Source organism: Sphaeramia orbicularis, chromosome 22 (assembly GCF_902148855.1).
Source record: "Sphaeramia orbicularis chromosome 22, fSphaOr1.1, whole genome shotgun sequence".
Lineage (NCBI taxonomy): Eukaryota > Metazoa > Chordata > Actinopteri > Kurtiformes > Apogonidae > Sphaeramia > Sphaeramia orbicularis.
The window spans coordinates 14,108,212-14,118,323 of NC_043978.1; the positions used below are offsets into that span (position 1 = coordinate 14,108,212).

The window sequence follows — 10,112 nt, forward strand, 5'->3', positions numbered from 1 at the left end:
ACTGATTTAATTTACAGCAATCATCCATAGAGGCAGTAAAAACAAACAGAAAAACAAAGCACTGGTTTGATGTGCAGCCAAACACACTTGCATATTGTTAATTGACCCAAAAACTGCTTGTGTGTATTACTTACGAAGCAAAATGGATACAAGAGTGTTGGCAGGAAAACTGTGCAGCATAATGCAGTAATTGCAAAACCCTTAGTCAAACAAACAAACAACCCTAATCCATGGTCCCTAAATGCTTGCTTTTTCAGCATCGAGAGCCTGACAACTGGCACACTTACTGGGTTTCAGTATCATAACTATTATAACTCACATGAAAGTACAGTCAAGTCAACTGAAAACCAGCCGTGATCTTAATGGAAACTGATGCCCACAAACTGCTGTAGTTGAACATTTCCTGATTTTCAGCAGCAGTGAGTTAACTTATTGCACCATACTGGTTACTTCAATGTGCCAACAACATTTCCTCCTTGCACGTTGCAGAGATTTAAGAGATTTTTACTCATCAATTTAGCAGGAGCAGAGCATTATAAGACTTTTAAATACATATCATTTTAGTTCTGTCCAGTTATCACATCCGATTTTCAGGAGTCAGACCAGAACAATGTATACCAGTGGTTCCCAAACTTTTTTAGCTTGTGACCCCATTTTAACATCACAAATTTCTGGCAACCCTAGACTTTCAAAACAGAGGCTTGTCTTTTTTTTTTTTTTTTTGCTAAAATCAATTTGTTTTTGATCATGTAATAGTTTGCTATACTATGTTGCAAATAAACATTAATTTTAGATGACATTTAGTCTATATAATGTGTATTATTATGGACGGGGGCAGAAAAGCCAGGTGTAGATTACTGCACAAAGTGAGAATTTTATTTTTTTTCCCTTGGTCAGGATATGTACAGTCAGTCCAGCTTGGATTTACAAGGCTGACAATTAATACTGAACAAACAATAAATCAAACTATGAATTATGAAAGAGCTGCAGCATCTGAAACTGACCACAATGAACATTTGAAAGATAAACAGAACCACAGTGCTTCAGTTTCAGCTTCACAGTTTGTCATGTCTGTTATGTATTGGGATTGTCTCTGTCAACTCACCATATATTTTTTTTATTAGTAAGTTTTTTTTTTTTAATTTTTATCAGTTACTAGAAATTTCAGGTGACCCCACGGTTGAAAAGCTCTGATGTAGACCTAACACAAAACCTGTCTAATGACACAACACAAAAATGTATAGACTTTACTCTGGATTGGTTTAGTGGGTGCTGTCTGGGTTGAAAGACTGAGTTAAAGTGTTTTTTTAAGAAAGTTTTTCTCTAATAACGACATCTGTGTACGAGAACTCGAAAAAGCAAGAGTACCATCTAAAAAGCTTCAGAAGAAAACTTAAAAACCAATGATATATGGGGAAACTCATTCAGTTCGTTCTACACTGTCATTTGTTTTAGGTATTGGTGAATGACGACTGTATCTATGGTTTGATCCGTTTTCAAACTGTCATGATCAACAACTTTAACAGTACTGAAAGTTTTTAGGCAGCTCTGCTCAGTGGCTTTCTAATGCTAAATCATGCATCTAGATCAGGGGTCGGCAACCTGCGGCTCTTTCATCCTTATGTTGCGGCTCTGCATAGCTTGGGAAAATAAATTATAAGTGTCCGATTGAAGTGTATGTTATTTGTCTCAAAAACGTGTATCATGTCTTCTTATTAAGTCGAAGTTTTTAACTTCTTTCTTCAGACCTTGTGCAATTTCAGTGATCAGCATTCACCTTCTTCAGAGACGTTTGACAGCACTTGACGTGTCAGCCGGCAGCCGGCATGCGCGGAATGCCCTGCGACACCAAAACTGCACAATATCTGAACAAAGTATTTTATTTGTGTTTGTTCGTTTGTTTAATTGTAGTTGTAAATTGTAAGATTATTGTGATCTCGAAATATTAAAATAAAATTATATATATATAGTATTACTTTTCGTCGCTCAAAATATGCGTCACACTCTCCGACAGCCCGCCAAAACGCCGTACATTTATCGAGACTTTCAACCCCATGTAGACCAAGTATGGAGAAATCTAAGAAAAGAAAAATATCTGAAGAAAATAGAACATTTAATGATGCCAAGTGCCATGGCACGACCAAGGTGCCGCAGCACCTCGGGCCAACGCTAGGTGCCGTGGCACTGCAGTACTACGGCTCAGTGCCAGGTGCCACAACTGGGTGCCACCGGTGCCGCGGCACCACCGGCACCTCAAGCTGAGGCACCACCGCGGTGCCACGGCACCTGGCACCGAGCCATGGTACGGCGGTGCAACAGCACCTAGCATTGGCCCTGAGGTGCGCCGCGGCACCACCGAGGTACGCGGTGGCGGCACCAAGCCGTGGTACCGGTAAAATCGTTGTATAAGCCGCGTCGGAGTATAAGCCGCAGTGTTTAAAGTGTGGGAAAAAAGTAGCGGCTTATAGTCCGGAATTTACGGTATATATAGGCCAATATCTTCATTTCAGATGTCAAAAAGTGTTTGCGGCTCCCAGTGTTGTCTTTTCCGTGGAAACCGGGTCGAAATGGCTCTTTGAGTGTTAAAGGTTGCCGACCCCTGATCTAGATAAATACCTAAATTCTGACATTTGGTTAAATTAATGTGCAACCAAAGCTTTAAGATTCCAAGTCTTTTTTTTTTTTTTTACTCTATGTGTGCAATAATCACACCCATGTACCTTGTTTGTAATTTTACCTTTTATAACCTGTATGTATCCTTAAATGTTGTATATATTGCTTGTCTGTAGTACAGAGTTAGATTTTTGTATATTTAAGTTGTATTTACATTAGTAGTATTTAATATTTTATCTCAGTAGTTTTTGTGTATCGTCAATATTTCTCAGTATTTTGTGTGATATTTTTATATTGTCTTTTTTGCAATTTAAGAGTTTGCTACCATACAGGTTTTTATTTTATTTATTTATTTTATATTACTGGTTTATGAAGTAGGGGCCATGCATATTTATGAACACTGTATTAAAAAATACACCCATGTAAATATGCCAGAATTAGTAAAAATAACTACCTTTCACTGTTCCTGCAACAATGACAATAAAGATCTATTCTGTTCTATGTAAATGAAACCCCAAATCATCAGAGAGGAAGAATTTAAAGGTCGTTTTAAGGTATTTTGTTGGATAAAGTTCTGATAAATGGTCTGATACTGCATTTAAAGTACAAAAAAAAAAAAAAAATCTGAGAAACCCGAGCAAAATAAAACTTCTGATAACTTAAGTTGGGTTCAGCATGGTAAACATTACCAAATACTTGTCAGTTCTTGAGTTTTCTACAAGTTTCCTGTTGCACAATATTCAACAATGAGCATGGGAAACATAATTGTTATGAGATCATATAAAGGCCTATTGAGCACTGAAATATGACACTGAAAACCCAGAGTTAAACCTGAAGTTACCTCACAAAGCTCAAATATCAGCTGGTACAGGCTCCAGAACCTCCCAAAAGTTAAATACAAGGAGAAAGCTACGAGTAAAAAAGGCAAACCTTTGGAGCAGACGAAGCACCAGCTCACGTTGACATGCCTGTGGTGGCTGTAGGCCTTCTTGGCGTTGAAGTGATTGGTGCAAACGATGGCGGTGTTGGTGATCATTTCACTGCCTGCAGCCACACACAGATCGCCGATGTGGTATGCCACCGGGCAGCGCAGGCAACGCATCAACCTACCTGCAGCACAGTAAAAGGAAAAGGCAACATTAGCATCACGTGAGTGAAGAGCAGATCGGATCATAGACTACGGCTGTTTAACTTCACAAATACTTTTACTTCTGTCATGATAGCTAGTACGTATCAACAGTACCTGAGTTTCGCATACATAGACCTTATTAGGATGAGCCCCCCCCGGTATATTAACAAAATATATGTATATGTACAGTCACAGAGAAAATTATTAGACCATCAAAAATAATGGTTACGCAATCCAGTACTAACTCCTGTGTGTATCATGTGACTAAAACAGACACAAAAGAAAACATGGAATGCCTAAAAACACTGTTTTTGTCAGTACAATGCCATAGATATCGATGTAAGAACTGAAGTGATTTTGGTTATTATCAAGAAAACATGGGAAATGGAAAGATATCAGCTCTGACATTAAACTACTATGAGCTATTTTTGTTGTTCTCATTCTATTTGTTCAAACAAATGTACCTTTAGATGTACCAGGCATTAAAATGAACAGGAAACTGAAGAAAACAAGGGGTGGTCTAATAATTTTTTTTGCGACTGTATGTATATTTTGTGCAGGGTGGGTCATACATAAGGCCCTTGGGCCAAAACCGGCCCACCAAAGACTCCAATCTGGCCCATGGGATGAATTTGTGCAAAAAAAGTGCAAAAATTACACTTTCGATATTAACAGTCAAGAGTATCAAACACATTTGAGTCCCAAACCATAAAAGTTTAACAATATTCTGCCTGTTACTAAATGCTTTGTGTATTTGCAGATCCAATGTAATCTGTAAATTGTAATGCACGTGTAACAATTATAAACTGAGGCATAATATTGTTAAAATTGCACTTATTTTCTTTTAAAAATTCAGGTTTTTCAGATTTCACATTTTTATGAAAATAAAGTAAATGTAAACAATTTCATAATTTAATTTTACTGTTTTGCACTAAAACAAAGAAGGTAAATTAAGGATTCTCATTATTCATACGCTATTATGCTGTTATTTTACTGGCCTGGCCCTTCTGTAATCAAATTGGACTGAATGTGGCCCCTGAACTAAAATGAGTTTGATACCTCTGACTTGCAGAATCCTTTTAACAAGATCGTCTCTGCCAAGGAGGCTGAGCCGATCTGCCCCATCACTGTGTCACAGTAACTGGAAAATACTGTGGGCAGTGAACCTCCTTTAAACCGTAATAATTACACAACTTTAATTTGTCTCCATATACTTATTCACTAGCAGAGCATTACTATCACTATTTTTGTTAATATATGGTCTTCAGCTCACAGAAAACTTGCCCTCACTCTGTGTAAGAGCTTATATAATCCAATACAAAAGGTAAATAACCCATAATCCAACATGTCAACCTTCAAAGTAAATATTAGGGCTGCTCTCCGCAAAGCCATGAAAGCCAACAATTTCAGTCATCCATCATGACATGCCTCCATGAATTCAGATTTTTGATTATTTGTAGTCAGTATGTGATACAATAACAGGCAGCGTCTCTCACACACACACGCACTGCTGCTCAACTGATGGCATCAGATACAACGTTTTCCATTAAAGGAGGCAAGCACCATGGTATCTGAGGGAGGCAGTTAGGAGTTACCTCCCAAACTTCCTGAAAGCATTCTAAGGCAAACTGACAACAGAGTATTATTCAACTCAACACTACAGAACTACGGTAAATGGACAGTTCATTACAAGTCTTTTTACAAAGTATTGTGGCTTTTAACAGCAAGTACAGCCATTCATGACAACACTGCATGCATCATATGCAGCTATGAACTGTATGTAGGGCTAGGTGATATGGAAAAAAAATCATGTCAATAATTTTTTTCATATCAGACGATATCTATATGTATCACTATATAAATCAAATCACCATTTTTGTCAAGCTTAAATTTTCCATTCTTCATAACAGTTGTGAAGACATCAGAAGGTTATTTTTGATTTAAATAGGATTTATTTTCTGTCAGAGGCTGAACATGACAGATGTGCTGACGAACATTATACAACTGTTTCAGAGAAATAAAATAGGTACATATATTTAACACTAAACTAAAGTCTGACCAGCAGGCAGAAGCTTGCAAGTTTTAAAAGAGAACACAAACAAACAGTCCCAAACAATGCCAGGAGTATATACATGAAGGTGTGTTCCTTAACTACCGTAACTGGTGTAAGCTAAACATGAAACTTAACATGCTTTGAACGTCCAACTCCCAGCTTCTATGCTGCGCCCTACTTTTAAGTAACCCAGTCGCCCTAGCTCTTGGTCAAATTTTCTCTGGAGGGAACTCTCATTACCTCCCGCTGCAGCACAAAGATTAGTGTGTACACTGCGGCTGCTCTTACGCCTGTGCTGTGTGCGTCAACCTAACTTGCCGTGGGTCTAGCGTGATTGGTTTGGTGCAGCGCTACTTAATTATGATTGGCTGTTCTTATGTTTGTCAAAACATGGACGAATGAATTCTATTGAAATTGTATCGAGCATGTCTCATATCTCTATCGAGGAAAAGTTAAATTGCGATATATATCATTATTGTTTTATTACCCAGCCCTAACTGTATATATAAAATGTGTTCGTCTTCATAAATTCCTGATACACATACTTGGACTCCCAACAGTGACTCCAGACTCAGCCTGAACAGAGAACTGACCCCAGTCAATACTTAATACATTTTCTCATCTGCTTTTTTGGCTAATTTTTATCCAACACTGAAGATAATTCTCCACTTTCTGCTCAGCAGGACCAAAACCTTTCAGATAAACTTCCACACATTCATATTCAAGTGTCTCAAAAAACTGGAACATGTAAAGTAAAACTGTTTAGGACAGATCTACTAAGTTATGGCAATGCTCACGTTTTGGTTAGCTCTGTAAACATATTCGCTAATACACTAATAAACACTAATACATTTACTTGTATGATTCCTTTTGTATCTGTAGCAATAATGTTTATTTACTTAAAAACTTAAACTAGCTCATGGAGCTATCTTAAAATAAGCATACATGTGTCACTAATATTCTGAGACCAGCTAATCTTACACATTTGCCATTTCATCTCTCTAGAAATGAATGTTTTTTGATTTTCCACTGTATTAACTTTATTTAAGACCGCTAGATGGTTTGCATCTGTAGTTTTTTCATATTCTATTTTTTAGACGCAGCTGCATGTTGGTGCAGGACTGTATCATTTTAAGTTATTGTATGATGACAATCAGCAGTCAAAATTTACATGTATTAGTAAATTGCACCTTGTCAATCAAAAACATTTTACTTACAAGGCGCCCAACTAGACTGAAATGACTAGTGCAGAGTCTGGTAAAGGCTGCAAAAGTTACAGTAACTGGCAATTACACAGGAAAAACCCTTTTACTGGCTGATAAGGACGGTAATGGTAACGATAACATATTTCCTCTACAGATATAACAAACAGCTGACTCAAAATGTCTCTCCCCACACGATACATCAGCCTGCCACAGGAGGCGTTACCCATATGTGATGCTAAAAACAAATACTTCTATTGATCCTTCAGTCAGGGTTTGTACACATTTTTTAAGGTCAAATTCAAGCACTTTCAAGGGTCATTTTAAATTTTTTTTTCCACAGCACCTTATCGCTGGAGTAAAATCCATATTTACTGGAATACATATACTCAGGATTATTTTTGTTTTTTTCACTTTTTATTACAATGATGTACATTGTATTATGCTATAAACATCTAAAATTAGGTTTCATGAAAGCAAAAAGTTTAGAAATTAAACACAAAGTTTCATCAAGCAGTGAAAGCATCATGGAGAATGCAGTGATGGAGGAATGTCACTGTTTTTCTTGATGCCATTATGGTTGAATAGCTGTTGTGTTTTATTGTTCATTGTGTATCATGTATGTGTTTTATATTGTTTGGACTCTGTATGGCTGCTACCTCGACCAGGTCTCCTTTGCAAATGAGATTCCTAATCTTAATGGGACTTTCTGGTTAAATAAAGCAAAAATGGAAGAAAAAAAAAGAAAAAAATCCCCCCCTAAAAAAGGGAAAACACTTGGCATTCTTCAGACACACACACTCACTTCACACTCGCACCGAGAAAAAGATTAAGATAAAAATATACCTGGAGTTGACCTGAGAACACCTGGGAATTTTCTTTTTTGACATAAAGTTTTATTTTTCAAAATGTATCAACTCCTCTGTAAGTAGCTTTGGCTTGAGTTACTATCAAAAATAAACAAATAAATAAATCACAGAGTTAGAATTGCAAGCACTTTCAAACACTTCAAGCACTTTTCGGACCTTGAAAACACAACATTGGAATTAAAAAATTTTCAAGGATTTCAAGCACCCGTACGAACCCTGTTCATTAACCAAATGACAGTTGACATGCGCAGTGGAAATCATGCAGATCCTTACCCTTGGTGGACTTGTGCTTGGTGCGGCAGCCGTAGTGGCAGCTCAGGCAGGTGTGAAGTGGGCAACGGAAGCCTTTGTTGTCAAATACGGTGAGAGGACTGAGGCGAACACACTCCTCGTGGTAAAACTTGCCACAGTGTGGGACGTGGCAGCGTCGCACCTCGCCCTCAGACTGCTTACATGTGAAACACGAGTGGACTCCTGTTGGGAGACGCCAGTAGAAAGGCATCAACACAAACAAGCAGCTGATGTTACTTCTTTCTCAACACAAAAGCATTGTTTAAGCGTCTACTGGCCTTCAGGCTCCAGTCTCCTTCCAATAATTGCATTCGTTAAACATCTATTACGCAACAATGATACCTTTCATCTCTGAACAAAACTGTGCAGGGTCTTTGAAATTAAAATGATTATCTTGTTAAAACCTGAAGAAAATAAATAAAATATGACACTTTCCCTCTGACTTCACTTAGTGCTGCATGAATAACCTCGTAGTGGCTTCAGCCTGTACAGTTATTTAACTGTAAAAGGCTGCAGTTTAACTAAATAAATGAGCAGAACAATGTATTCTGTTTACGCAGTCAAAGAGCAGGACTAGGTTCTGTTGAAAATATCAACAGCAGCACATAAACTCTGATGAATGCATGAAAAGCCAATCTGCAGGACATAACCTGACACATTAGCATAAATACCTTCAATTTTGCAAACTGCTGCATCATTATTGTTCCTTTTTTTTTATTTTATTTTGTAAGATAGTCTGAAATCACAGTTGCACAAATCAAACATCCTGCAGCAACAATTTCAACTAATACTTCAGAAATAAGTCACTGATAGGTTACAGACTGTAGCTGCTGCAGTGCACCAGCATTATGTTGCAGCGTCAACCGTAAAGTACACATTTCTCACCTGTGCTGCACTCCTGACACAGCAGCTTGTCCTCTGGTTTCAGCGACAGACCGAGACATTGCAGGTGAAACATCCCACAGCACTGGCCTTCACAGGGCACCAAGTCCTCCCCTGCATGTTCACACACCTGCACAAACACACTCATGGCATTAGGACTCACAAGATATAAATAGATGACATTAAGCTGAGCGACAGCTGTCATAAAGGACGTCATCCTGCATGTTTATTTTTCAGGATGCACACATACCTGGCAGACAAACTCCTTCTTCCGCTCGCCTTTCTTCGTCCCGTCTAAGCTGTCGCTCGGGGAATCAGGACGTCCTTCACTTCCTGAACCCTGCAGCGAAAAAACACTGTCAACTTAAAAAAATTCATAAATGCACTGAGAGATGGAAGCTTATCAGCTAAATATCTGATGAGCAAACGATCACATCCTCTAATGTTTCCTCCCTTTGGACAGTTCTCTCCATCAAGCAGAAAATCAAGGATTGATATAGAGCTGCAGTGATCATAAAAACATTAACAAGCAGTATTTAAGTGAAGTCAATTGAAATTAGGGCTGAGCAATATGGCCTCTAACTAGGGCTGGGTGATATGGCCTAAACAAAAAATTGCAGATTTTTTAAAATGAAAAACTCATTTTTTTTAAGGCTTCTTAAGACAGCATGGGAACCCTGTGAAAGACATGATAAGAAGAAAATGCACTTTTTTTTTTATCAAGATACAATCTAAATGTATCAAACCTCAGGCTCAGGACAAGGGGAGGATCGTCTTTTCTTAGTTTTGGTGGGCGTAGCTTGGCCCTCTCCATCCTGCTTCCTTTTCCTCCTACGCTTTGGTTTCTCTGCGTCTTGGTCGTCTGTGAAAAGACAATGTATGGAGTTTTACCATCAACAGCTCACATTACAGTAGAACAGCTGAGAGTCGAAGCCACAGCGAGTAAATCACAGAGTGAGAGTCCGGTTGTTTACCAGTGAGGTCAGGACCTTTTGACGTTTTCAGTCTCCTCTTGGTTTCTTTTCCGTCTTTGTCCATCTTCCTCCTTCGTCTTTGTTTTTTCTGTGTTACTT

At 38.2% G+C, this 10,112-nt stretch overlaps 1 protein-coding gene across 2 annotated transcripts in view; it reads right to left on the bottom strand.

The window, feature by feature from the left end:
* nsd2 (nuclear receptor binding SET domain protein 2) overlaps positions 1–10,112 on the bottom strand; it is a 32,698-nt gene that overhangs the window by 15,401 nt on the left and 7,185 nt on the right. The window contains exons 9-14 of one of the 2 annotated variants that reach the window (XM_030127216.1): positions 10,029–10,112; positions 9,786–9,901; positions 9,290–9,379; positions 9,043–9,169; positions 8,140–8,340; positions 3,544–3,723 (exon numbers count right to left, since the gene is read on the bottom strand). The exon at positions 10,029–10,112 is cut by the window's right edge and continues 13 nt beyond it. In XM_030127216.1, the coding sequence (XP_029983076.1) occupies positions 3,544–3,723; positions 8,140–8,340; positions 9,043–9,169; positions 9,290–9,379; positions 9,786–9,901; positions 10,029–10,112 (798 nt within the window). Of the gene's footprint in view, positions 1–3,543; positions 3,724–8,139; positions 8,341–9,042; positions 9,170–9,289; positions 9,380–9,785; positions 9,902–10,013 lie in introns of both variants that reach the window. The other variant, XM_030127215.1, reaches the window with a different exon arrangement.